At 60.6% G+C, this 27,616-nt stretch overlaps 2 protein-coding genes across 3 annotated transcripts in view; one reads left to right on the forward strand and one right to left on the reverse strand.

Annotated features, from left to right (window-relative positions):
• The window catches only part of CRMP1 (collapsin response mediator protein 1), a 48,027-nt gene extending 26,536 nt beyond the window's left edge, over positions 1 to 21,491 (forward strand). For both annotated transcript variants that reach the window (XM_054582227.1, XM_054582228.1), the window contains exons 5-14: positions 6,250 to 6,311; positions 8,149 to 8,229; positions 10,339 to 10,407; positions 11,753 to 11,873; positions 12,809 to 12,965; positions 14,290 to 14,431; positions 14,708 to 14,878; positions 16,694 to 16,873; positions 17,689 to 17,854; positions 20,462 to 21,491. In XM_054582227.1, coding sequence (XP_054438202.1) covers positions 6,250 to 6,311; positions 8,149 to 8,229; positions 10,339 to 10,407; positions 11,753 to 11,873; positions 12,809 to 12,965; positions 14,290 to 14,431; positions 14,708 to 14,878; positions 16,694 to 16,873; positions 17,689 to 17,854; positions 20,462 to 20,553 — 1,241 coding nt within the window. In that variant the 3' untranslated portion in view covers positions 20,554 to 21,491. The remainder of the gene's footprint in view (positions 1 to 6,249; positions 6,312 to 8,148; positions 8,230 to 10,338; positions 10,408 to 11,752; positions 11,874 to 12,808; positions 12,966 to 14,289; positions 14,432 to 14,707; positions 14,879 to 16,693; positions 16,874 to 17,688; positions 17,855 to 20,461) is intronic.
• Positions 21,492 to 21,823: 332 nt separating this feature from the next.
• Positions 21,824 to 27,616, reverse strand: part of EVC (EvC ciliary complex subunit 1) — a 41,891-nt gene continuing 36,098 nt past the window's right edge. The window contains exons 16-21 of the mRNA XM_054582229.1: positions 26,716 to 26,860; positions 26,310 to 26,421; positions 24,959 to 25,085; positions 23,960 to 24,053; positions 23,182 to 23,293; positions 21,824 to 23,041 (exon numbers count right to left, since the gene is read on the reverse strand). Coding sequence (XP_054438204.1) covers positions 22,960 to 23,041; positions 23,182 to 23,293; positions 23,960 to 24,053; positions 24,959 to 25,085; positions 26,310 to 26,421; positions 26,716 to 26,860 — 672 coding nt within the window. The 3' untranslated portion in view covers positions 21,824 to 22,959. The remainder of the gene's footprint in view (positions 23,042 to 23,181; positions 23,294 to 23,959; positions 24,054 to 24,958; positions 25,086 to 26,309; positions 26,422 to 26,715; positions 26,861 to 27,616) is intronic.

The following is a 27,616-nucleotide window of genomic DNA, read 5'->3' on the forward strand; positions in this document are numbered from 1 at the left end:
TGTACATACATATCCTATTTCCTTATAGGTGTACACAGTCGTACATGTAATTTTTACATAAATAGGATTATAACATGCATACTGTTCTGCATGATGCTTCCTTTGCTCCATGAAATGTCGTGGACGAGGCCTCTGCCTTAGCAGCTGTGCATCCCCAGGGCAGTCCCTTGACCTCTCTGCCTCCGTTTCCCCACCTGGAAACTGGCTGTTCTGAAGACCAGGTGGGAGGCTGGCTGCAAGGCGCCTGCGCGGTGCTGGCCTGTGGTAAGGACTCTGTGTTGTTAGTTGTTAATTTATTAGCGCCACGTGTCCGTTTTCGTGGCGATCCCGGCTTGACCAAGCACCCGCTGGTGAATTTTTAAAAACTGTGTTGTCAGGGAGGCAGGAAGTGGCTGTGTATCAGTGTCCTGCTGCCACTGGAACAAACCCACCACCTCGCCGTTTAAAACAACACAAATGACAGACCAGAGGTCAGACGTGGCTCTTGTGGGCCAGGCTCTAGGTGCAGGCCGGGCGGTCCTCCTGGAGGCTCCAGGGGGCTGGGGGAGGGGGCTCCATGCCTTCCTGGGCTCTGCGGCCGCCGGCCTCCTTGGCCGGGCCCTGCGGCCTCCCGGCCTCGGCTCCGTCGCCACGTCTCCCTCTGACCCTGGGGATTACGTCGGGCTCGCCCAAAAAGCCCAGGATGGCCTCTTGTCTTGGCTCCTTAATCTAATCCCACTGCAGAGTCCCTTTGCCTGGGAGGGAACATACTCACTCTCAGGTTCTAGGGATCGGGCATCTTTAGGGGACCTTCACCCCGCCTCCCACACAGGGCCCTCAGGACCGACCCCTGCGGGCGATGCCCAGGAAGCAGGGTTGGCCACGGGACGCTCTGATCCCGGACGCCCTTCACACCTGTCCCGAGGAAGGACAGGGGCAGGGGACTTGCTACCCCGGTCAGCCAGGCCCTGGGAGGGGCCCTCTGGGAAGGGCATGACCTGGAGCTCAGCTGTTGTCTCCGTGGAGGGTCTGTCAGTGGCTCAGTGACAGCTGAGCGTCTTGCGCCTGCCCCGCCCCCAGCGGCTGCGGGTGGGGGATGAGTCCTCCGTTCCTGAAGGTGGCCCTGGGGCTCAGCACGGCACCCCCTGCAGGCCGTCCCCGTTGTTTGCTGTGGGAGAAGGAACGTCTCTGCTAGGGCGCCGTGCTCGCCGGGCCAGGTGCTTCTATAGAGCAAAGGCTGGTCGTGGACGCTGGGTGCTCCCCGCCCTCCATGTGGCGGGGCCGTTGGAGGCGGTGGATGGGGGGCGACGGTGAAGGGGGTGCCCCAGGAGCACAGGCCAGGCCCAGCGGCTCCACTGACCTGCGCCGCGTGGCCACGTCACTGGCTCTCTTTTTTCATCTAATAAAAGCAGGCAGATGATCGTTCTGTCCCTTCCCCCATCTCTCTCCGTCTCTCACAAGAGCACAATGAAAGGACTTGTCACGTCCTTACGGAAAGCAGCAGCATAAGCAGAAAGCTCCCCATCTGGCCGCCGGGGATCAGACCCACCCTCGCACTTCTTGGCCGTGTGGCGCTGGGCAGCCACCCCGCTGACCTCTGAGGCTCCCTCAGTGGCTCCTCCGCACCCACAGCATCAGGGCGCTGGCACCGGGGGCAGTGGAGCCTCGGCGTTGACTCTCCCGCCAACAGGAGGAAACAGCCTGAAGGCCTGTCGGTGGGTAAACGGGTACACAGAACGGGCCCGCCCGCACGACGGACTGTCATTCGGCCTTGAAAAGCAGGGGAACTCTGCCCCACGCCACACCGTGCGTGAACGTGGAGGACGCGCTCGGGGAAATAGCCCGTCGTAAAGGGACAGACGCCGTGCGATGGCACTCTAGGTCCCTAGAGGAGTCGAGCTCATAGAAGAGTGGAATGGCGGGGGCCGGGGGTGCGGAGTTGCTGAATAGTAGGGACAGACTGTCGGTTTTGCCAGCAGGGAGCGTTCCGGAGGCGATGGCGGGGGCGGTTGCACCCCAGTGTGAACGCAGTTAACACCGCACACTGGACACATGGTTTGCAGACGACAAGGAGTGGGGGTTCTGTGGGAAGTCACCTCACAGGGCAATCAGACCATAGACCCCTCGCTGGGCAGGCCACGGTGGCAGTGGTGCCCCAGACATGTGACTTCCTTAGACAAAGGCTCACATGTACCCTAAGCCAGCCCTGCCTGTGGTTTCTGCGCCTCTCGGTCAGCACGCCTGTGCCGTCGGCCACGAGTCCTCAGGAGAGCGCACCCCGTTACCTGCGCCGTGGCCCATTCCTGCCAGCTGCGTGGAGGGAATGTCAGCCTAAGAAACGGCCACCCCTGGGGAGAGTCTTGTAAGAGTTTGTCGAGCCCAAGCGATGACAGGCTGGAGGAGCACTTGAGGCATTGCTCCCGGCCTGTGTCGTCTGTGGCTCAAATCAACTCCCAAAAACCCTCTGTAGGTCCGGACGTTTCTTCTGTCGATGGGTTAAGAGGCACATTTCATGTTGTGTGTATTTTGCCACAGCTAATAGGAGAGAGCGGTGGTCTATTTGCTCCCTGCTCTGCGGATGGCGCGTTGCTTCGGGCTCAGCTGAGCTGCCCTGGTTCCCACCCTGGCTCGCTCCGGCCTGGGCCTCCGCGGGGGCAGCGGGGGCGGCGAGGACGCCTCTGTCCCCGGTCTCCGGCCACCTGTCGTGAACGCCTTCCCTGGAGGCTCCAGGAGGGTGGCAGTGACCTGCAGGACCGCTGTGGCCAAGGCCAGGGACGTATGCACTGTCACCTCTGCATTACGGTTGGCCAGAGCGGGGCTCGACGCCGGCCCACGTTCAAGGACAGGCAGACGTTACCTCTTCGCGGGAGTCGCTGCAAAACTTACGTGAAACTTTTAAACATCAGCAGCCTCTTTAATGTCTTATCGCCCATCTCTGCCTGAAATGATCTTATTTATTTGTAGACAGGGGTCCTCCCTCCCTTGCCTCTCGAGTTTTTAGGAGTTTTTAGGATGGCGCTCGCACACAGGAAGGGATCAGGAAGAGTTTGATGAGCGAGATAATGAATATTCCGTGAAAAAAGGCTTCCGGGGCCCAGCAAGTTTGGGAAATGCTCACTGTTGACTCTTTTTTTGGATATTCCTATCACACATTATCATGTTAAAACCCTGCAGTTAAGAAACATGCTGGCTGTTGATGAATCCAAGTTTTCTTCACCGGAATCAGCAGACATCAGGGTCTCCCTGTTGAATACAAACTTCAGAACCCGTCGCCCCCAGCTTGGCTGAAGCTACCCCCACATTTTCGGTGTGGAGCCGGACACGCGCACCCCGGGATCCCGTGCCACGGTCGTGCTGGGCTGCCCCGCCCTCTCCTCTTTGTGCTGCCTCTCTTCTCCCTCTCACCCCACACCCGTGTCCTCTGCCCCCTTCATTCCTGCGGGGGGAAGGGACTAGCCTGTCCTCTGAGGGGTGGGTATCTGTTTTGGGGGCCGGCCAGGTGTCCTTTGGTATCAGCTGGACTTGGCCTCTCCTCGCGGCTCAGCTTACTGTCTGCTGCCCGCCAGCCACCCCCTGGGGCCACGGGTGGGCACTCGGCTGCCTGGCAGGTTAGAGCGTGGACGGGGAAACGGCTGGGCGCTAGGAAGCAGGAGGGAGTGCTGAGAGCTGGAGGGGGTTACGAATGGGTCCACCGCCCCAGAGGCGTCCGTTGTTTAGAGTTGCCGTTCTGTGCTCCTTCCTTGGAGGACCTGTGAGGCCGCCTCGGGGCTGGGGAGCTGTGTGAGTCCCTGAGGCGCCCGCGCAGGTGGGACGCGGATCAGGGCAGAAACGAGACGCTTACCGCTCCGACGTGTCGCTCAGCGGCCCTCTGAGCAGTGGCAGGTGGGTTGTGCCAGTTTCCACTGTCCCGCGCTGCATAGGAGGGACTCATTCTGAGGCATGTTCACTAACACTGGGCAACTTTTTTATTTTTGAGATTTGAAAACTTTAGTCTTTATTCTAATAACCAAAGGAGTTTATTTACGACCTGCGCAGTTCTTTAAGCCAGATGCCCGGGGACTGTCCTGTTGTCTTACTGTCGCCACCTACCTCCCATGTATCCAAAAGGCCGTGCGGTCTGCGCCCCGCACCCAGCTGCCCGCGCTCCACCCTGCGGCTACCGCCCGGTCCCGCCACGGCCCGGGGTGGCCTTCAGACACGGGGCACAACGCTGAGGTTTGCACGTGAGATACTTTGATTACAAATAACACACCTCTTCCTTATCTTTATTACTTAGCCATTTTTCTTTAAGTGTCTGAAAATACTGTTTGCCTTTAGTGTGTTTTGCTTCTTTGCTTTTATTTGAATCTCTTTAACATACAATAAACCATACAGAAAACTGCACACATCAAAAACGTGGCTTTATGAGCTGTTACGAGGCTACCCCAGTCAGTTATTAGTAGATTATCGGACCGGGCCCCCCGCCCCGACAGGCCCCCCGAGATTCCCGTCACAGCCCCGCTCCCGCCGTCCCCGGAAGTAACCGCTGTCTGGTGTTGCTCAAAGAGGCGGAGGTTTCAAACCTCTGTTACCTTTGTTGCAGGTATGTTTGCCGTGTTGGTTTTTGCTTGTTATTTTGAGTTTTTAAGAATGAACTTCCAGAAGATTTTCATTTATAACGAGTCACATTTGTCATGGCCTTTTCACTGAAGTGTTTCACCTGAATGGCTTTGCCTCACTCCTCCCCTGCCAAGGGATAAGTTTCTGGGGTGTGTTTTTTTATTAAGTCTGCCATGTTTTCTAATCCATTATTTCTGCTTTTGTTTGTACTATTTACTTTTAATTTCTGGTGAATTTGCATTTCTTTTAACATTTTTTTATCATGGAAGCTTACTCTTTCCGTCCCCTTTAAAAAATAATGGCGCGCACCTGGGCTGGTGTGGCTCAGTGGTTGGAGCATCTTCTCGTAAACCGGAGGGGTCGTGAGTTTTATTCCCATTTGGGGCACACACGTAGGTTGCAGGTTCGGTCCCCTGTCGGGTGCGTGTGAGAAGCAACCAATCGATGTTTCTTGCATTGATATTGCTCTCCCCCTCCCTCCCTTCCTCTCTCTATAAAATCAGTAAGTGTGTCCTCAGGTGAGGATTAGAAAAAAAATAATGAAGCAGTTAACTATGAATTTACCTCTCGCTTTGGTTTTTACCTGTTTGACTTTCACTTTTGGTTTTACCTGTGTATAATATACTGAGCTTTTGTTTTTGTATTTAAAAAAGGGTTTATCTTTACAAGGAACATACTATTAATTAATTGTCCTATTATTTTTATTTAAGCCTACTTGATAAACTAGAAATGGATACTTTTATGTTAATCTCTGAATATTATTTTTTTCTTTTCATTTTTCCAGAACTTTGGGGAAAGGAAATTTTTGTTTGTTGCCAAGCCTTTGTACACAAGAAAAGATTTTTGGCTTGTCTTCACTATTGCGTAATATAAAAGAAGTCCAGTTTGTTTCATCCTTTTGCCTTAAGTTCTTCATTGTTTTATCAAAATGGTTTCTGATTTCATGAGCAAATGTTAATCGCAAAGGACGTGTTACAGGAGTGCAGGACGAAATAACATATGAAATGTGGCCCTCGTCTCAGGCCACTGGAAGGTGGAGTAGGGTCTGGGTCTCCGGCCCCGCCCCCGGCAGCCGCGGCCCGGCCCCGCCCCCTGCCGCCCGCCTCCCTTCCTCCCTGCGGCTCCGCCCACCGCCCTCCGCTCAGCTTCCGGAGGGGTGTTTCTGAGACGGAAGGTCTGCTCGCGTCCCTCCCTTTAGAGGCGCTGTGGACAGTGTGATGGCTGCACTGGGAATGCGCCGAGTGCCACTGAACAATCGCGCCCTTCAAAGTGGGCGCGGCTTTGAATTTTGTTCCTTGCATTTCACTGTAACGAAAAATACAGGGGCTTTAAAAAACCCACGCGTGGCCTTCGCTTCAGTCACAGGACGCTTTCTAGCACCTGAGCACCCGAGGTCCCCTCTTCTCCCTACTGTCTGTGGCCCCCCGCCCCCTCCCTCCCCCTCCTCCTCCCCCTTCCCCCCCTTCCCCCTCCCCCCCCCTCCTTTAGTGGACCTCGGAGGGCCTCCTTCGGCCCTCGCCCGCACCCAGGCTGGGCGTGTGTCCCCGCTCTGAACTCCGAGGCACCTTCTACCCTGGCCATTCGCGCTCTGTGCTGTGATCATCCATTTACAGGGAAGACATGCTTCGTTTTCCTTACGTGCACTTTCTGTTCCCTTTCTGTCTCGAACAGGCGTCAATTCCTTCCAAGTGTACATGGCCTACAAGGACCTCTACCAAATGTCCGATAGCCAGGTAGGCCCCCACGCGCCTGTTGTCCTCGCTGGGCGGGAGCGGGCCGGCTCTGTGGGCACTGGCGGGGCCAGCTCCGCGGTCGGACCCTGGTTCCGCCGCTGAGCGGCCACGTGGCCTTGCGTTGTCGGCGTCCCTCCTGGGCCTGCGTTCCTTTTTGGCCAGCAGCGTGGGGTGGAGCGGGGGCCCCTTGCATGGAGGTTCCCGCACCGGCCCACCCTCAGCACCACCTAAAGAGCTCGCTAAAAACACAGACCCCTGGACCGCATCACAGGTGCTCACGGGCAGGGCTCAGGAGGCTGTATATCCCGGAAACTCCGCAGTCGGTTCTGGGGCTCGAGCCGGGGTGGGGACCATTGCATGAGCTCCGACCTGGGAGGAGAGCCCTGGCCGCCCCCCCAAGCTGACTGCAAGCTGCCTCCTTTCTCAGTTTCCTCATTTGGGGGGCGTGAGCACCGATGGCCTGGCCGACGTCAAACCGCCGTTGCCTGGAGGATATCAGCCTAGGGAGAGGCTGCTCGATGTAGTACATGTGTGGGCCGGCCAGTTAGCGGGCACCTGGCCTTCTGCCAGCGGGACCCAGGCCTGCCTTTGTCATCCTTGCCCTGCCCTCTGCTTCTTAAAAAGTGTGGGTCAGCGTGCTGGGGGGCGGGGCGGTGTGGATGCTGGAGGCCTGGACCTTGCTGTGCAGCCGGGGCGGCTTTCCTGACCACTCTGTGCTTTCCGCTCAGAGGCTGCCGGAGGGTGAAGTGATTTTACTACCAGTAAGGCTGTAAGGGACAGTGCCCAGCCCGCAGCAGCTGCCTGTCGGCATTAATAAGTTGTTGATCCTTGTCACCGTGGAGTGTGACGTGCGCGGGAGAAGCACGCGTCCTGCCTTCCGACACAAACCCTTGGAGTTAGAGATGACCTTACTCTGAGATGCCTCGCATGCAGGCCCACAGGCCCTGGGGAAGCTGAACGTTGCTTCAGCTCCGTGGAGAACACAGCGTGCGGCGTGCCGCAGCGTTGCGATTTTCACCTGTTCCATTCTAACGTCTGCCCCCCGCCCCCGCCCTCGAAGCCCCACCTGGTCACCGAGGGCGTCCAGCAGGTGTTGGGCTCAGGTCCTTGAAAATGCTCCACGCCTCCCAGCAACACGCCCTCCCCGTGCCTGCCTGTGAATGCACAGGGTGGGGGGCGGGGCCGTCTTGCACACGTGCAGGACAAAGGAGCCCTGCAGACGGAGCGTGGTGGCTGTGGCCCTGCCAGATGCGAAGGCCGGATAGCAGCTCCTTCCTGGGCTGGAGGAGGAGCTGGGTGGCGGGCAGGGCCCGTGCTGGTTAAATCCGCTGATGCTGGGCAGGTCGTCTGCTTTCGGAGCATTAGAGTTGTTGGAGAACATGTCCACCCTCCCCCACCGCACGGTGTTCTATCAGATGACAAGGGCTAAAAGTTTGTAAAGAGGTACATCCCCCGAGGTCTGCGGGCAGTCACAACACAGGCTGGGCAGGGTCAGTTACACAATTTCAGGAAAACGAACGACGACTCCCAGCACCAGCCGGCACCACCCGCAGGCGAACGCAAACCGAAAGCCAGAGGTGGGGGCAGACACGCAGACACAGGTGCAGTCCTGCTGGGCTGTGACTGTGATCGGGTCTGCCCCGCCCCGGCCCCCTCAGGGTCCAGGGCGGGTCCCTCCCCAGGCGCACTTGTTGCTGATGGAGACAGTCCATTCATGGTCCATCCATTCACCGGAGCGGCCGGCAGGGCTGCTCGTGGGGGCCAGGTGAGCGGAGGGGCAGTCTCTGCAGATGGTCCTGCTCCTCACCTCCCCCCTCCCCCGTCTCCCCCTCCGTAGCTCTACGAAGCCTTCACCTTCCTGAAGGGGCTGGGAGCTGTGATCTTGGTCCATGCGGAAAATGGGGATTTGATAGCTCAGGTGAGTGGTGCGCATTCCACCCCGCACCCCAGAACTCTCCTCCGCCTTGCAAAAGGCATGGCAGAGTGGGGAGGTACCAGCGTTGAGCAATGAGGGGACTGGGCCATGAGGGTGCAGCCAAGGCCCGGACAGCGGAGCTGACATGAGGCCTGCGCGCCCCCCCTGCAGCGAGGCCCCTGGCGGCCCTGTTGTCTGCGTGCCTCAGTTTGCTCATCGGTACCACGGGGTGACGTGCCTGCACTGTGGACCTTGAGGGTCTGGCCCTTTGCTTAATACCCCAGGACAGGGCATTGCACGGGGGCGCAGGAACCAGGAGGCGGCTCCCTGGGGCCTCTTGGCCGTCGCCCGCCACACGCAGCTCAGCTTGCCTGGTTTTGAGCTTCATAAAAAGAGAGCCACGCAGTGTCTCCTGTCTGGCTTCTGTTGCTCCGTCCGAGGCCTGTGGGATTCGCTCCTCCCATTCCATGATGTGCAACAGGGTGTAGGTCCCACTGTACAATTCCGCCGCGGGCATAGGTCCGGGCGTATTTTCCAGGGGGTCTGGTAGTTTTGACGGGGGGGGCTGTCGTGCACAAAGCTTCCATGACGCTTCTGGTTCCGTCTCCTGTGAAACACATGTTCACACTGTTAGTGTGAGGGAGTGGCGTGGCTGGTTGGTGGCTGTGTAATTCAGCATTAGCAGCTGCTAAACAGCGCGCCCGTGGAGACGGAAGAGCCCCCGTTGGAGCCCCCGTTCTAAGCGTCACAAGTGGGGCCTCACGGCTCGCCCACGGCGGACTTCAGAGTTAACTCCCTCAGTTCCGTGAGTTTGCTGCCTTTTGTACGTCTGCTTCACAGCCTCCCAAGTTCTGCCTCCGTTGTCCCCGCTGTGTTTTCTTGGCTTCTGTGTACTTTTCCTGTCACTTTAACAGGGCGTCCGAGGGAGCAGAAATCATGCAAGTACTCAGCCCATGATCTTTCTCCAGGAACCTGCCGCATTCTTTAGGGATCTCCGTTTTCCTCCTGTTAGGGCACCTTTGTCCTTCCCCCTCCTTCCTCCCTCTGCCAGTCCCTCCTTCCCAACAGCAAAAGTAAATGACATTTAAACAACCTCGCATAGGGATCTGTCCACCTCATAAAATCTTTTTGTGAACATCATCTTCCATAGTGGCAATTATTCCATTTTTCAAATAGATCCCCCAGGTGTTCGATCTGGAAACGGTTTCCAGATTACATTTCTATCACAAGCTCGAGCCTGATAACCACAGAGGCCGTGGAAATTGCGGGCTTTTCCATGGGGGACCCGGCCCGGGGCTCCCGGTAAGAGTCATGGCCCAGAAATGGCAGAGTTAAAATTAGCAGCCACACCACTGAGATCGGCACAAAGGGAAAGGCAATTTTTTTTGGAGAAAAAGTATTCCTGGGACAAGAAAACCTCGGAGCAAAGGGTCTGAATCTGGGCCATTAGCTCAGGGAGCCACTCGGAGGTTATGTGATGAACTGGAGGTAGAGGCTTCCTGCTGGAAAGGTGGGCAGGTACCGGGAGGGGGGCGCTGTGCACAGGTCACAGAGCCGGCCGCCGGGTGAGGTGCCCCGCCCATACGCCAGGTGTTGCGCTGCCGTTTGACACCTGCGGCCTCGCTGCCTCACAACAGGAACCCGGGGACACAGGCTTCCTGTCCCCAGAGTAAAGGAGGCAGGATGGAGGCTTGACCCGTGTGCCATGAGCCACAGAGACAGGCCTGGGGTGGGCCTCCCAGTTTCAGGGGCTTCAATCTCCGGGTCCGTGCGCTGCCCAAATGTCACCGTCTTCCCGAGACGGCCCTGCGTCAGGGGCTCGGAGCCTGGAGGGTGCGGGGGGCCTTTGGGCTCATCTGTCACCCCCCCCTTTTCTGAGCTGTCCCGGGAAATGGCACAGAGCGCAGGCATGACATGGTTGTCCGGGGCTGCCCAGGGGAAGGAGGGCAGGTGTGGTGGAGGGAGGGCTGGGTCGCCCAGGCCATGTAAGAGCCCTGCCAGCCCCTCCCTCCCTGGGCTCAGCCCGTCGGAGGGAGGGCCGTCGGGGATCAGCGCCCCCAGCCCCCACTTCCGATGGTCTGTAATGGCTGCCTCCTTGCTCTTGTCCTGCAGGAACAAAAGCGGATCCTGGACATGGGCATCACGGGGCCCGAGGGCCACGCTCTGAGCCGGCCTGAGGAGGTAAAGGGGCCCTGCCCGGGGCGTGGCTGCCACCGCTGAGCCTGCCCACCGCTGTCCCGGCTGGAGCAGCCCAGCCAGGGCCCTGCCCGCCCCGAGCCCCCGCCCCAAGCCCCCGCCCCAAGCCCCCGCCCCGAGCAGGCCAGCACACGGTCCTCCCCGGGTACGCCTGACTCGGGAGCCCTGCAGCCTGCAGGTCAGCCAGAGGAGCCAGGGCAGGGCCCTGCCCCCAGAGCCCAGGCAGCCCGGGAGCGTCACGCCAGTGCCCCAGGGACAGTCCAGTGTCCACACTGGATAAGGACCCAGGACTCTGTATTTGATAAGAAAGTGGAGCTGCAGGTCCCAGGCCTCGTGCCTGTGAGACGGCTGTCCCTTGCGTCCCTGAGACTGGAAAACGACGTGTTCCCCTGGGAGCGGCGGAGTGTGCGGGCACTTGCGAGTGAGCCCGTGTATGTGCGCATGGGGGTGTGAGCACTGTGTGCACCGCAGACGGTGCATGCACTCTGTGCATGTGTGTGTATGTGGGAGCGTGTGCTAGCGTGTGCGTCTGTGAGTGTGGGTGCGGGGACAGAGGAAGGCGAGCAGGGCATCCTGGGAGCCTTTGAATCGAGGATGTCCCCTGAATCCTTATTAAATCACATCCGTCCCCCCAGACCTCTGCTCTGGGCCCGGCCCGTGCCGGACACCTGGGGACACAGCTCAGCTAGAGAGATCCTTCCCCCAGGGGCTCGGCACGGGAGCTCCACTGTCCCCACGAACTGCGGGTCTCTGGTCCCTGGTGAGAGGTCAGGGCAGACCCGCAGCAGCGCCCACAGACTCACAGCACACGGATGCTGCCGCAGGTGCTACGTGCCTGCCACGCTCGGGGTGTCACGGACTGGAAATTAAAAACAAAACTGCATACAACGTAACTGGACCTTTTGTTCAAGAGGCACCGGTCTGGAGGGCAGAGACCCAGCATAGCAGCCTCAGCTATGGGGGGGGGACGGTGCACAGGGGGCACATGGGCTCCCTTGCGTCAGGCATGTTGTGAACGACGCGCCATCTCGCGGGCCTGCTGATGCTGCCCGGTTTGTGCCCTCCTGACAGAACACACAGAATTCTTCCGAGCGGCCTACGACTGTAATTCTGTCTCCTGGCCCTCTAACCAAGTCCATGTTGGCTTAACGTTTGCTTTCTTTTTTACAATCTGCCATATTTCCTCCCCTTTGAGGCGGCAGGGTTTCCTCTGACCATACGCAACGAAGATCGGAGCCCTGCGGTTCCGAGGGGCCCTGGGGACGTGGGGGTGGGGAGTGCCTGCCCTCGCGCCCTCCCTCCGGTGACCCGGGCTTTGCTGTGTCCCCAGCTGGAGGCCGAGGCCGTGTTCCGGGCCATCACCATCGCGGGCCGGATCAACTGCCCCGTGTACATCACCAAGGTGATGAGCAAGAGCGCAGCAGACATCATCACCCTGGCCCGGAAGAAAGGTGCGCAGCCCAGCACGGGCCTGCTGAGGGCGGGGCGTTGGGCAAGTCCAAGTTCACTGATGGGGGCCCCCGCCCAGGGTGGAGACTCGCTGCCCGCTGCCGAGCCCGCGCCCCGGGGCCTCCTGCACATTTGGGAAGGGAGGATGGGGCCAGCAGTTTCAGATTCGACTCCAGAGGCGCCACGTGTGGCATGCGACCTTGGGCGAGGGCGACCTTGGGCGAGGGCGACCTTGGGCGAGGGCGTCTGCGCCGCAGGGGTGGCTGGGTAACTGCAGCAGTGTTGCGGGCCTGCACTGCTTCTCCCCTCCCCCCCTCGGCCTTTGTCTCTCACACAAAGGGTGTTCCAGGAGGCATGTCTGTCCCCTCCCCGAAAGGCGGGGTGAAATTCGAGGAAGTGGGTGCTCGGGAAGCAGCAGGTTGGATGCACAGCCCAGCCCCCTGTCCCCGGGGCGGGGCGCTCTGAGGCTGTCGCAGTGCGGAAGGGGTCCCGTGCACTGAGCTGCAAGGCCCCAGCCGTGACTCAGGGATCACTCACCTTCACTTGACGTGTTTCCCCCGTGCCACGTCCTCAGCGCCCAGCCAGGGTGTCCTGGCATCACCTCCCAAATGTGACACTTGAACTCAACCCCTGACCTCTGGCAGGACCCTGACTGAGAGAGCAGATCACGTCTCTGTGCCTCCGTTGACCCCTCTGTGAAAGGAGGTCGTAGTCCTGTCCCAACGCCGAGGGCACGGCCAGCGGCACCTGCTGCGCGCGGCCGCGGGGCGCTGAGTGTGGGCGCGGGGTCTCCGGGGTGAAGCCTGGGAGGAGGACGGGCTGCTCACCGCCTTTAGCCGGTTTGCTTTCTGTGGCCTGAGATCTGCTTTTTTACATCGGCATCTCCCACGAGAGACCATTCGCTGTTAACTGCGCGTGTCTGTCTGTGTCCCCCAAGGCCCCCTTGTGTTTGGCGAGCCCATCGCCGCCAGCCTGGGGACCGATGGCACCCACTACTGGAGCAAGAACTGGGCTAAGGCGGCGGCGTTTGTGACCTCCCCTCCCCTGAGCCCGGACCCCACCACGCCCGACCACTTGACCTCCCTGCTGGCCTGGTGAGAGCTGGGAGGGGCTTCCGCGGGGCGGGGGCGGGGGATGGAGACCGGGCTGGCTCAGGCGCTGGGCCACCTCCTGCGCCTCCAGCGACTACGGGAGCACCCCGCGTTTGTCCCTCGCCCCCCGTGCACATCAGGGGGCCACCGGGGTTAGGAATACTGATGGGCTCTGGGCAGGTCCCGTCGCCTGCGACGCCTCTGCCTGGCGTGGCGTGTCGGCAGAGCTGGCCGGGAGACCGTGTGGGTGAGGGCCTGGAACTTCCGGCTCGCTCAGTGGCCGCTGCGCTGTGCTGCGCGCACACAGGAGGGGCACAGCCACGTTCGCCACTTCCATGCGGTTAGCCGGGCAAGGGGAGAACTCTCAGGGCCGCGAGAGCAGGCCCGGTGCTGTGCGGTGCTGGCCGCTCGGGGGTGGGGGGCGGGCAGAGTGCACGCTCAGAGCCGGGAGGCTCACAGAGGCTTCAGGGAGGAGGAGGGAGCGCAGCCTGGGGCCCGGGGATGAGGCGGAGTTCGCCTGACCGGCAAGGAGAAGATGGGGCTTCTGGTCGGAAGGAGGCGCAAGGGGCCAAGGGCATGTACCCCCCGCGGAAATCTGGTCCCCCCCCCGAAAGGTGTGAAACCCTGGACTCACACAGCCCGCAGCGTCCTCCTCGCCGGCAGCCTGGTGCCTGGTGGGCGGCTCCAAGTCCAAGTCGGGGACAGACCCCGGCCACAAGCCGCCCCTTGGCTGTGGCCATCCCGGCTCAGGCTGCCGCGCTCTCTGCCCCGACAGGCTTTTCTGCCGCCGTCCTGCCCCCTTCGTGTCCCCGTGTATCCCTGTCTGCTCCCAGCCGGCACCCAGATATTTTAAAACCTAAGTCAGACCAAGCCCCACCCTTCCTGGGGGCCCCAGGGTTCTCTCCTCACAAAGTGAGATGCACAAGCCCCACCCCGTCCCACAGGCAGCACCTGATTGCTCCCCGGGCCCGGCCACCCCAGGGTCAGAGCATTTGGGGGCAGGACAGCCTGGCCTCTCTTCTGGCCGGATCCCTCTCTTCCAGGTGTGGGAGAGGAGGCTTGCCTGGGGAGCCTTATCCAGACCAGCCCGGAGCCACACTGACCTAGAACCGGCTCCCCGTGCCCAGGGTCCTTCCAGTTTGTGGCCCGACACCGCGGCCAAAGGGCCTCCCGATATCACTCCCCAGTGCCCGTGATGCGCCCCAAGCCCGTTCCCCGGAGCCGCTCTGGGGTGCTAGGCTCGAGCCTTTGTCGGGCGTCTGAAGTTGGGATTTGCCCTTCAGTCTGAACTCAGCTCTGAACCCCGCCCTGTTTCCGTTCTTGCCAGTGGAGACCTGCAGGTCACGGGTAGTGGCCACTGTCCCTACAGCACCGCCCAGAAGGCGGTGGGCAAGGATAACTTCACGCTGATCCCCGAGGGTGTCAACGGGATCGAGGAGCGGATGACCGTCGTCTGGGACAAAGCAGTGGTAAGGCGGCACCCCGTCTACCCCCCCCAGGAACATTCTAGAAGCTTGGGCCCAGTGCCACTGGTACGATGCTGCAATGGCTGTTCCGCAAGAGTCAGCCTGCCTGTGAGCGGTTAATTCAGCCTCCGCTCTGATGGGGCAGCTGGGGGCAGGAGACAAGTGAGGACTCCTCTCGAGGACTCTGCCGCCAGTTTCAGGTTTCGGTGTCTGTGCCTGTCGGCCCTTCTCCCGGCCCTGTTACGGGCTGGTCTTCTCACCCGCGGATCCCGTCCTTAGGCTACCGGCAAAATGGATGAGAACCAGTTTGTCGCGGTCACCAGCACCAATGCAGCCAAGATCTTTAACCTGTACCCCAGAAAAGGGCGGATCGCCGTGGGCTCGGACGCCGACGTGGTCATCTGGGACCCCGACAAGGTGAAGACCATAACAGCCAAGAGCCACAAGTCGGTAAGTCCTGGCTTGGGTGGGCGGGTGTGGCTCTGCAGCCACCTGGAAACCTCCCGGGAGACCCGGGGTGTGCAGTTGGCAGCCGGGCTGCGGTCTGGTACCCGGCGCGACTCAGCCACTCGGGTCTCTCCGCCAGCTGGAGAGATGGGGGGCGCAGGGCCGGCTCCGTGGCTGTTCCGAGCACGTGCCGTCTGTCTCCCTGCCCCGGCCCCGCCCCCTCTCTCGGCGCTTGCCCCAGACGGGAACGTTCTCAGACCAGGGGAAGTACCAGGTCCCACGTTGGTCCTCAGTTTAGTTAACAAGCTGGAAAGGCTGGGATCTGTTTTAGAAACCGCCTGCTCTGTTTTGTGTCTGCTGCTCAGAGGCAGCCCAGGGAGGGGCCGCACCCGGCGCGGTTGTGTGTGTGCACAGCCTGGGGGTCGCTCCCCGAGCCTGTGGGCTGTCTCTGCGCTTTGCGTCCTGTGTGCACTGGATGCCTTCACTCGTCCAGCAAACCTGAGGGTGCGGTCCATCCCCCAACACCCATCCCCAGAACCCAGCAAGTAGAGCAGTGCAGGAACGCAACACAGTGACACAGGAGAAATGAACGTATGGTTGATATTCACTTAAAAACAGACCCAGTCGCACTTACAATTAACCAGGTGCAAATTGTGATGATCAGATGCTAGTATTTCTCACCTGTGCCAGAGACTGAGCGCCAGGCGTTTGTTGGAGGCAGGTGTGGTCGGACCACGGGAGCCAGGCGAGCTCAGGGGTTTTCTGGAAATTGAAACCAGGTGCCGCCTTTTTGGAGGGCGGACCCATCAAAGGTCAAACCCATTTACGCCTTGGGCGCAAACTCCACCTCCAGAAAGATGGGCCCCCCTGCTGGCGTGGGCACAGACGGGCCTTTCGGCCTGGCGTTTATTAGCAAAGGCAGAGAAGCGGCCCGATTGTCCATCCCTTGAGCTGGTCCAGTGGCCAATGGTACGTCCCCGTGGTGGGGTACAGCCCAGCAGGTCAGCGAGCAATAGAGGCTCTTTTAAACCGCGGGCATGCGCCGACGTGGATGCTGACAAAAGGCGAAGGTGCGTGGAGCGCTTGCCACACGCGAGGCCACCATTCACACTTGGAAACTCACGGGGCGGAAAAGGCCGCCTGAGGCCGCGGCCTCTGCCTCAGAAGAGGGACCGACTTTTTCAAAAGCACGTACTGTTTGAATCTTGAATTCCTTTGCCAGGCACCTGACCTACTTTTTAAATAATTGAAAGCAGTCGCCTAGTGCCGGTTGTACTCACATTAGGAGTAATGAAAAGAATGTAGTTTAAGGAAGTGTTTTGTCTTTCAAATTCGAAAAAAGAAAGAGAAAGAGAGAGGGAGAGAGAGAGAATATAAAAACGACCTTCCCCATTGCTGGGAGGAGCTGCCCCTTGCAGGGTGTCCCCGCCCCATGGCCCTTGTACTGTCGGTTGGGTTGAAGCCTTCAGGATGCACTTTGGCAAGAGGTAGTGAGTGCCTCAAACACAGCTCACATCCCTTTGCCCAGTAACTTAATTTTCGAAAATTACCCTCATCCTAAAGAAAACACATTGTGTAAAAAGACACAGAAGCATCCGTTTATACACGGTGCAGCCGCGGTGCCTGACTCCCAGGCCCATTCCCCTTCCTGCCGTGTCAGGCAGGGTTAGCTTGGTTCTAGACAGCCCCTCACCCCCAGGTGCCCAGCAGCGAGGGGCGGGCAGCGGGGTGCCGCACAGCCCGGAGGAGCGGTGCCGGGTCTGGGGGGCGCAGGCCGGTGCCCGGGCCGCGCGGCTCAGCGGCGGTTCTCGCCGGCAGGCCGTGGAGTACAATATCTTTGAGGGCATGGAGTGCCACGGCTCCCCGCTGGTGGTCGTCAGCCAGGGCAAGATCGTCTTCGAGGACGGCAGCCTCAGCGTCAGCAAGGGCATGGGCCGCTTCATCCCGCGGAAGCCCTTCCCCGAGTATCTCTACCAGCGCGTCAGAATCAGGAGCAAGGTGCGTGTCTGCGTCCTCGGGTGTGGCGTGAGCGCGCATCACCACCATGCGAGCCGTGGGACTGTCCTGCCTGCTTCTCAGGGCTGAGTCGGAACTGACTGTGGGGGTCGCCGAGCATGGCGCAGTGTAGAGGGGTGTGCGCCCGTGGGGGCGGGCAGAGAGCTGGGTGTGGCTGGCCAGCGTGCACCGGGTCCCCACCCGCTCTGTGCGGGGTCGCGACCCTCCTCCTGCAGACTGGAACCTGGCGCCCGACGCTGTGAAGGACGGACCAGCGTCATGGCTGGGAAGGCTCTGAGCCCGCAGCATCGCCGTTTTAACGAAAATACCCAACTGAGCGCATTTGAGAGTGGCCCATCACCCTCCTCACCCCTCCCATTCTGCACCCTTCTTTCCTGCTTTTCCTTGGAGAGACTTAGCACTGACCCTGGGAGGGAAAAGGGCGTGGAGCAGGCTCCGGCCGGTCTCTGGTCCAGCTCAGAGCGGGGAGCTTGCTCATGCTTCAGATAAACTTCCACCCGTGGTCCATGGTCTTCCCTAATGGCGGGGGGCGGGGGGAGCCCTCCTGTCACCATGGCAACCTGCTTCCCACACTAAAGGGCTGATGTTTGCCAGAAGGGCCGGCTTGTGTGCCTGCGTGCATGCCTGCATGTGCGTGTTGCATGTGTGGCGCACTTGTGCGTCCACGGGGTCAGCGGGTGCCTGTGTGGTGTGTGCCTCCCTGTGGCCGCCTCGGTCTCTGTCCTGCTTGCAGGGCTCTGAACCTGCGGGCTCCTGTGCACCGGGTCCTTCAGTCGCCCTGCCCTCCCTCTGTTTAGGTCTCTGGGTTGCAAGGGGTCCCCAGGGGCATGTACGACGGTCCCGTGTACGAGGTGCCAGCTACACCCAAATATGCAACTCCTGCTCCTTCTGCCAAATCCTCGCCTTCCAAGCACCAGCCTCCGCCCATCAGAAACCTCCACCAGTCCAACTTCAGCTTATCAGGTAGGGCCCCCAGCGGCCGAGGCTCCGCACCACAGCAGTTGCCAGGGGCCCACGCTCCTGTGGAAATGGGCGCGTGGCCTCCGGCACGCAGCAAGGAGGGGACCCGGGGACGCCCTCTTCCGCTCCTCTGGGCGGGGCAGCGTGGGCTGGGGGAGGCCAGGGCGCCACGGGGGCCCACAGGCAGCAGAGAGCTACCTGACCCTGGCTTTGAGGAGTCCACCTAGAAATTGGCTCATCCTGAGTCACACTTGGAGACATTTTTACACCCTTACCCATGGAGCTAAGCGTGGCGTGATGACAGAAGAGCCACCATCTTGAGCCTGTCCTGTCCACTGCACTTTATCACGTGCTCTTGGGATTCATGACTTGTCCTCACAACCCTGTGTGTAGAGTGTTGCTGTTACTATTTCTTTAAAAAGGAAATTACAGCCTCGAGAAATTCAGTGTCAAACAACTGGGACTTGGTGCTCAAGGAATGCACTTGGGCAAAACCTGAAGTTGGCGCTGTTGCTCAGACGTGGTCATCGTCTTGGGTACATGTGCCTGCAATTTTGCAGGATCACCACAGGGGGGCAGCCACGCACACATTGGGAACATGGAAGTGGGGTCGCCCCGCACAATATTGGAGGCGACAGCATGTGCTAGGCTCCGGGAATGTGGTGATGAATAAGCCCTCAGTCTCGTCTGGGGCCAGCAAACTTTTTCTTAAGGGGCCAGGTAGTAAAGTATTTCAGGCTCATTATACCAAGATATTATAAGCTATGAAATGGCAATCAAAATGCAGCCATTTAAAAATGTAAGACCTCTTTTTAAATTGTGGACTATACGAAAACAGGAGGCGGGCCGAGCTTGGTCAGGGAGCCCTCGGGGGGCTGACTCCTGGCCTGGCAGGCGTGCAGGACCTCGAAACAGAAAAGGGGGGACGCTTAGCGAAAGAGTGGAAGGGGCGGAGAGGAGATGAAATATCGATTTAAATGGTGGGCGTGGCGGACCTGTTCTCCATTTGGGGAGCGTCGAGCTCAGTGACTGTGCAGTGGGGTGTAAATCGGGGGTCCCTCAGGCCAGTCCACGCCACTTTCCAAGAGCCTTTCACGCAAGAGCTTTGTATACGCTGATGTGCCGCGAGCGTTCACAGAGAGCTGGTGTTTTTGCACAACCAGACCCTAAACACAACTCGATTTCTCACCTGGCAACCCCAGTCGCCAGGACAGGGGTTGGGCGCAGCGCCGGGAAGTGCCGTCGGGCTTGCAAACCGCTTTTCTCAAGTCATGCCGCTCGCGCTTGGTGTCAAACGCGGAGAGAACACCCGAGAAAAGCAGCGAGGCAGTCAGCTGGAAGGTCCCGTGACCAGCGCCCCCAACCCCCGCCCCGCCCTGAGGCCCCCAGCATGGCCCTGGGCCAGCCTCACAGCCGCGTGACCGGCGGCTTCATTGGCCGCCACCTGCATCTCGACACCAGGAGCAGCCTCACAGGCATCCTTGTGCCTGTCTGCATGGGGTGACGTCACAGAGGTGTGGCGCGGTTTATGGTGCGGGGGCCCTTTTGTCCCGGCGGGTATTTACAGAGAAGCCGACCTGGCGCCAGGAAGGTGCAGGTGATCGTGAGGGGAAGAGGTGGTAAGCAGAGGCCTGATTTTGGGGCCTTCAGGAGATTCCCGAACCACTGGGAAGATACGCTGTCTGCCAGTGAAACAAGGAGGGAGAATCCAAGTTGGCACCCTAGTCCACTTGCCCGTGGCTTACCCAGGTCACCCAGTGTGACGGGCGGAGGGGCCTCTGCTCCTGTTTTTCGGAAAAGGAAGTGGGGCCAAACGAGGGGCGTGTGTGACTGCAAATTGCCCAGGCTGCAGGCGCGCACTGTCCTGGAACCTCAGCCTCCCGACTGGACCCAGAGCCTTCCCCACAATGCCCCTTCCTCCCGGCGTTAGCCACCCCTCGCCCTCCACGCGTCCCGGATATGCTTCCCGAGCACCCGACGCTGGGCTTGGTGCTAGGGGCTTAAATCTTCACTGAACTGCAAGAGGATGCATGAGATTAGAAGAGGTGGCTGGCTTTGCAGATTTTAAATAAAAACCGCTGCCTCCGCCATGCAGACCTGCCCGTTGCAAATGGGGTGGGTGACTGCAGCTGTGAGTAGCTCATGCCCATGCGCGCACACACACGTGCACACCCAAGCACACCACGCACAGAACACCTTCGGAGCGTCGGGCCCTGGATACAGACCTCTAGGTGTGTCCCCAAGAAATGTGAGCCAACCTTCAAATTCCCCTCCTGTAGTATTGTGTGCTCTAAGCTCGACAGCCTATGTTAAAGCACCACGTCTGTGCCTGCACGCAGTAGGCCGATTAGTGGGTGCCCACCTGTCTCAAGAACGTAAAGCCAGACAAGAAAGCGCTCAATGTCAGAGGGTGTCCCAGGGCCTGAGGGGCTCCAAGGAGAGAGCAGTGCGCCCTGTGGAGGTGGGGGTGCCTCTCCAGAGATGGGCCTGGGCCGGGCAGAGATGAGGACTGTGTCCCGAAGGCCAGGGACGTGGCGGGGTGGGGGCACCCAGTCTTCAGGAGCAGCGAGTGGAGCTGGTAACTAAAGCGATCGGCTCTGTCTCTTCCAGGTGCCCAGATAGACGACAACAACCCCCGGCGCACCGGCCACCGCATCGTGGCGCCCCCTGGTGGCCGCTCCAACATCACCAGCCTCGGTTGACCACCGACGAGTGGATGAGCTAGAGTGAAGGATTCTGGGAATGATGTCCATTCCTTCCCCCGCCAGTGGTTTTCAGACCCATAGTTTTCTTTGGAACCGATGGGTGGGGGGGGACACGAGAATGAAGTTCTTTCCTTTCGCGTTTAGGAAGAAGTGGTACTAGTGTGGTATGTTTGCTTGGAAACCCCTTGCCCCGAGTTGTGTGTCATGCCGACGCCCGCGCTGAGCATGGCGTCCTCATCGCCCTCCGTAGTGAGCACAGGTCCTAGCATCGTCTCGTACGTCCCTCGCACTCCACAGCCCCGGCTCCGCGACTCGGGAGCGGTTCCTTTGCACCCTCGTAGCTGTTCTAGGGTAGTTGATGCATGTTATTGAGTTACGTATGCAAGTCTGAGGGCGTCTGGCGGGAAGTCGCTGAGGACCAGTGTGGGCACAATGCCGCGACCTCAAGCCCTCAGGGCAGCCGCCCCCCCACTCTCAATGGGGAGACGTTGCCGCCTCGTCCCCCTCCTGCGTCTACACTGGAGAGAAGCCCCCCGCCCTGGCCCCCCGACGTCTGTGAACTCTCAGGGCAACTTTGAGAAATGTCATCCGCGTCTGTGTCGGAAACCCCGGTCTCCGTGGCGCGCGTCACTGGCATGATGTCCTTCTGGTCTGTGTGTGTCCTTCCAGCCAGCTCTGGAGAGTCCGACCGAGCCAGGTTCACACTCAGAAAGGGGCCCCTCGTCCCCATTTAGGGCTGATGACTGGGGTGGGGGGGACGGACAGCTGCTTCCAGTTGCCCTTGCCCTTGTCCCTCTGAGGAGGTCGACGGGGCTGTCAGATTTTTAAAGTTTTGTACAAAGTTTTCCTTTGTAATCACCCCCATTTTTACTTAACAACCGACTTATTGTGGCTCTTATTTCTGAATTCAAAGCTTGTGAAAAAAATAAAATGAATGGCCCACTGGCCTGACGGGGGTGTCGTCATTCAGGTCATTATCAAGAGTTACGTGCCCCCTACTGCCCCGCGTGGCAGCTGCGGCGGCGCGGCCAGGGCCGGGGAGGAACGACCCCTGGGAAAGGAAACTTAACCCGCGCCGGGTTGGGGGTTGGACGGCTCCCATGCAAGGAGGCTGAGGCAGTGGAGCGACGCCGTGACCGTGACCTTCCCGCCAAACCAGACGTTCCCAGCGTGGGAGCCATCTGCCCCCAGAATGCCCCAGTGCGGAGGACAGAAATAGAAACGCAAACCAGGTTCTGGAAAAACTGCGGAAGGAAGCTTGTTGAAGATGTCTCAGAGCCATGAAATGCTTAATGTTGCCACCAGAGGGGGCCGTTGGTCCGCTTTGGAAATCCCGGCCGCCGGCCAATCAGGACTGGCAGGTACCACTATTGTGGGTTATTTCTGTTAAGAAGCCACTCTTTCCGGCCTTGGAGAGTCTGATTCAGGTTTCACGAAATAAAAATTCAGGTCATAAACAGTTCAGAAAACCCCTGAGACAGGGGCTCCCAGAGCCCAGAATATTCTGGAAACGTATGGAAACGCCCAGCTCTTCCCCCGGGATGGCCTTGGATCAGGGACGACCCCCGGGGACACCGGGCAGTGTCTGGAGACACTTGTGGTTGTCACACTAGGGGCACTCTTGGCATCTGGTGGGTAGAGGCCAGGGGCACCGCTACACAGCCCACCATGCACAGGACACCCCCCTCCCCGCCACCAATAAACAACTGCCTCACCCAAAACATCCGCAGTGCTGAGGCTCAGGGTCCCTGTTCCCCATGGAAAGAGCCGGGTTCTTTCCGGGTGGGAAAGACCTCCCCTGGCAGTGGTCTGTGGGGCCGTTCTGGAACTGCTGGACACTCTCAGCGTCCACGGGGCAGCGGTGCCCCCGGAACGCTTCCTCTGTGGGAAGGGGGTGCTGTCTGACTCTGTCCCTGTCGGGGCCGTGGGGCCGTGAGGCTCAGACCCCAGTGACCGGGCCTGGGCTGGCTGGGCCCAGGAGGGGCGGACACGTATCCTGATGAGGTCCTGGTGGCAGCCCGTGGCCTCAGTTCATGGGACGGAGAAAGCAGGGTGGAGAAGATGGAGGAGGAGGGTCCCGACCCAGAAAACAGCAACAATGCCTGGAGACCCTTCGCTCCCACCGAACTGCCCCGAGGGGCGGAGGGCGGGGGCCCGGGCGGGAATGAGGGCCTCACGCTGCGGAAGGCAGGCTCGGCGGCACCGGGCTCAGTGGCGGGAGGTACAGACGGCCCGGAAGAGACCCCGAGGGACGGAGCCAGAGAGACACAAAATCTGCGAAGTGTCCAGCACAGGGGTGTCTGCTGGCCTCACTTGCGCGGGCTCCGCAGACCCCGCCCTCCCCAGGTTCAGGGGCCGCGCAGACCAGGGCTTCAGGCTCAGTCCCCAACGGCTCTCCTTCAACTACAAGTTGCTTCTTCTCTTTAGCATCTTCTTGGGATTCTCCCCGTCCCCGACGTCACTGTCCTGCTGGCTCAGCCTTTTGCTGCATAAAACACACAAGATAGGCAGCCGGTCAGAACTTGGATTCTGGGTACCCACCCCCCGCCCCCGCAACACACACCGACGCGCACAGTAGGTGGTCAGTGAGCGTCCGCAGGCGCTAAGCCCGGGTCCCTGTTGTACCTGAGCGATCCTGGGGGGTGTTCCCCGGAGGCAGGGTCGTCATTGTTGGGCCCCCCAGGGTCCCCTCTCTCCTGGAGTGGAGGCTTCTTCCTTTTGGTCCTCAGGGGCTTCTCTGTGGAGACACGGGGACCTGGACGTGGGCTCTGTGACTTCAGGCAAGTGACAGCCTCTCTCAGTCTCGCCCCAGCCCCACCCGACAAGAGGGTCCCTGTGGGCCAGGTGCGCACTTGGGCCTCCCTGCTTTGCTGCGCGCTTCACTTGAGAGGAAGCTGAGGCCGGGAGGCAACGCGCTTCCCAGCGCCGCACACCCGGCCCTGCGTGGCCAAGCGGAGACTCGGGCTCTGGCCCCCAGGCTCCCGCTGTGTTTCTACGGCAGTTCCCGAAGCAGTGGGAACAGGGGACGCAGAGTTTTATTGTAAGAGACCTGTGTGTTGCCCACGCCTTCCGGCCACTCTCCCGGCAGCAGGAGCCTGTGGCGTGGCTGAACTGCCTCCAGCAGGGGGAGGGGTTAATTATCCCCATTCCACAGATGGGGAAACAGAGTCAGACAGCAGACACCGCTGTGAACAGCGGACCTGGGAATTGGAAATACTGTGGAGAGCAAGGGGCCCCCAGCTAAGGCTGCTCGTTGACAGATAAGGACACGAAAGCCCAGAGAGGGTCAGCACAGTGCCCAAGGCCACACAGCTAGCTAGTGGCAGACTTGGGACCGGACCCCACATTCCCAGCCCAGAGAGCCCCCCCGCTGCAGCCCCCGCCCCCACTTCCCACGACGTACCTGACGGTCCGCGCCTACTGGAAAACGGTTTGCTTTCAGCCAGGGGCACGCGGGCCAAGGCTGCCAGCTCGGAGATGAAGCCCTGCTCGGCTTCCTGAACGCACAGCAAGAGGGTCAGCCGGGTGTCCCATGGGCCGTGCCCCCGCGTGGAGGAGAGCTCTCCCAGAGGCAGCCGGGGAGGTTGGGGGCGGGGCAGAGGCATGTGTCAGGGGCAGCTGACATCAACCAGCTCCTGCCAGGCAGCTGTCCCTCCTCGCTTCCGCATGGGCGTCACGGACCCCCTTTCTACAGAGGTGAACGCTGAGGTGCTCACGGCCCACGGAGGCGGTGGCAGCTGGCCCCGGACCCCAGCCACTCCCCCTGACCCCGGAGTCTCAGCTCCTGCCTCCTGGCCCCAGATGAACCACACGGGGCCGGGCCGCGCGCCTCACTAACTGTGTGGACCCTCCCGGAGTCTGGGTGTCCCCGCCCTTGGCTGGGTCCTCGCTGGGACTGGCCCCTGCCACGGCTTCATTCAGAGCCTTCAGAGCTGCACTCTGTGATCGCACACTGATGAGATTTCTCTGTGATGAGGTCGCCGCCTCCTGTCACAAGGCCTGAGTTCCCTGTAGGTTCTCCCTAAAGTGTGAGCCTCGGTCCCCAACACCCCTGCCTAAGAGATGCTGCTGGGGGCCCTGACACGGAGCCGCCCACGGAGTGACAAGGGGACGACCCCCCAACACGCTCACCAGACGGGCTGATAGGTGCTCAGGGCCTGGCCTGAGTGGGCACCGCAGATGCGCCGTGGGATGCACACAGCCCCGCGGCCTCGTGGCGCCCAGCGCATCGCGAGGCTGATGCGCCATCCAACAGGGAACCCCGAGGGCGGGTGCCGTCCCCTCCCCGGGGCCCCCTTGCTGGCCTGGGGTCACAAGGCCAGCAGCCTCTTGCTGTTGCTATTTCCACCTCTCGGCCGCCCTGCCCGCCTGGCCCTGGCCCGCCTGCTCCCGAAGCTTGTACCTGCAGCTGGGTCTCCAGCTGCGCTTCCAGAAGGTCCAGGGCGCCCGTCCTCCGCTGCCACGTCTCCAGGCGGACGCGCGGGTGCACAGTGAACTGGGCCAGGAACTTCCCCTGCTGCGCCCGCACCCTGGCAGAGGGAAGGAGGGCTGTGAGGCCTGCGTGGCCGGCGGGGCTCGGAGGCCTTTCCCAGGGGCCCGCCGCGCCCTGTGAACCAGTGACTGAGAGCCACCGTGAGCCCTGGGAGCCGCGTGAGAAGAACAGCCACAATTCACTGTGTCAGGAAAGCGGTTCACTCTGGGGGCCTACGGAATCTCGGGCCCATCTTCCACTGGGCCTCAGGGTGGCTCGGGGGCATCAGCAGGGCTGAGAGCAGAAGAGGTGAGGGCAGGAGGAGCTCAGAGGGGCCGGGTGTCCCTGAGGCCCTGCAGCTGCCAAGTGTCTGAGCAGCAAGCGATTTCTTTACCCGAGAAAAAGGTTGTAACCCCGGGCTGGGGCGGGGGCATTCTCCGAAGGGCCCACCCTAATCTGAAGCTGCAGAATCGTCCTAGCTCCTCCCTATAAACCAGGCAGCTGCTTTCCTGGGTGTGCACCTGAGAAGCCAGGAGGGCGGCAGCCCAGTCCCGATTGGTGGAGGACGCAGCTGGGCGGAGCCCTTGACGAGGGAGCCCTTAAAAGCAGAGACCGTTCTCTAGCTGGAGTCAGAGACGGGGCAGAGGAAGAAGGCAGAGAGGACCTCGGTATGGCTGCGCTGAAACTGGGGGTCACACATGGCGGCCAGGGGACTCCCCGCGGACGGCCACAGGGAACAGGGGCCTGAGTTCTACAAGGCACTGGATTCTGCCAACAGCCTGAGCAGGCCTGGGAAGGCTCCTCCCACAGCCTCTGGCCGGAGGACACCTGGCTCCCAGGGCACGTGGGGCTCAGAGAAACAGCAGCACCCGCCCAGGCACCGCCCTGGGAACCGTGAGGCCCCCTGCCCCCTGGTGTGGCGTGTGGCAGCCACAGCGAAGGCAGCAGCAGAGACACTGTCGGCCTCCCTTCTGCTCCCTCCCTGAGCTTCCTGGGGCCGCCTCCCATGGCAACCTGCCCCCCAGCCTCAGGCCAGGGTCCGCTTCTGGGAGACCCTGAGGTAGGAGAGAGGGGGCAGTGCTGCGTCGGGGCTGTGAGCGCCCGTGAGAACTAGAAACGCAGCCCGGGCCACACCTGACGGGCAGAGCCCTGTGCCGGGCCCCTGTTGGGGGGCGGGGGCGCGGGCAGAGCAGGGAGCCAGGCAGGGCTCCTGGGCGTCCACACCAGCGGCGGAAGCTGCGAGAGAAACATGACAGCTGGGGGCTGAGCGTGGAGACCTCACCTCTCGTGGACGCCTGGGGGTGCTTCACGAGTTCCACCCGCCATCTTGTCCCCCGATGCAGGGTCACTGAGTTCTTGCTTTTTCCGCAGCTTGTAATTCTCCATCCTCTCTCCTACAACATGCAACACACGGCAGTCAAGGTACGTGTTTGAGGGCTCAGCTCTGCAGGGCTGGGGTGGGTGCCGCGTGGCGGGTTCAGCAGGACACGCCTGCTCACGGAGAGCCGTCGACACCGCCCGCGGTCCCCAGGGGGCAGGGCGGGGTGGGGACGCCAGGCTTCCATCACAGGCTGCACAACATACGACTCCCCAAAATGGAACTTTAGAAGCCTGAGGCCCCTCTCGGCCCTGCACCCGGAGCACGCCTGGCTCCTAGCTGCGGGCCTCCCCCGCGGAGGACGCTGTACCCTGCAGGGTCCTCAGCTGCTCCAGCTTGCGTTCCTCATGGTCCCGCAGGACCCTGCCCAGCTGCTGGTAATAGGCTCGCACGAGCCGCCCGACGCCCGCGCTGGTCACGTAGACGCTCTCCACGGCCGCCTCCAGCAGCGTCCTCTGTGAACAGGAGGGACGGGGCTCAGCGAGAGGGCGCACGCGGCCCCTCCCAGTGCCCTGGCTCTACCCTTCAGCTGCTCCCAGCCTGGACTGGTCAGGGGGCGGGCAGACAGCGTGTGGTTGGATTAAACCAGTTGATAAGACAGACAGGGTGGGGCAAAATAGGCTTACAGTTGTTCGTACAAGAGATGGAAGGACACAAGAATAAGCTGTTTCAGGCACTCGCAACTGGACACCTGCTTTTGCTCTGCCCTGTATTATATTATTTTCCTTGGTCAAGGACAGTCTGAGGCTGGGTGTGTGACCCTGGCCAGTCAGACGCAGTGTTAGGGAAAGTTTGCTTCCATTTCAGAACATCAAGGCAAAGCCCCCATGCAAGTAGAAGACTTTGTCATGTTCCCTTTTCTTCCTGGAATGCAGATCTGATGTCCGGAGCGTCAGTGGCCATTTTGAGGCTATGAGGCAACACACTAAGACTAAGAACAGCAAATCAGAAAGAACTGGCCCTTGGTCGCATCATAGTGCCTCTGTGCCTGGAAGTCCATGTATTCTTGTTAGATGGGATGAATAGCTTCTATATTTGAGTCATTTTGGTAGGACTTTCTGTTACTTGCAGTTATATGCATTCCTCCAGGATACACCTTCCACCCCAAAGCAGAAAAGAGAGGAAGTGCTGAGATGCCCCATCCCTGGAGACGTGGGGCCTGGGTTACCGTCACACCCAAGGTTAAAGATTACCGTCCTTCACTTTGTAAA

Source organism: Pteronotus mesoamericanus, unplaced genomic scaffold (assembly GCF_021234165.1).
Source record: "Pteronotus mesoamericanus isolate MK-2021 breed Mesoamerican mustached bat unplaced genomic scaffold, CSHL_Meso_final contig_68, whole genome shotgun sequence".
Classification (NCBI taxonomy): Eukaryota; Metazoa; Chordata; class Mammalia; order Chiroptera; family Mormoopidae; genus Pteronotus; species Pteronotus mesoamericanus.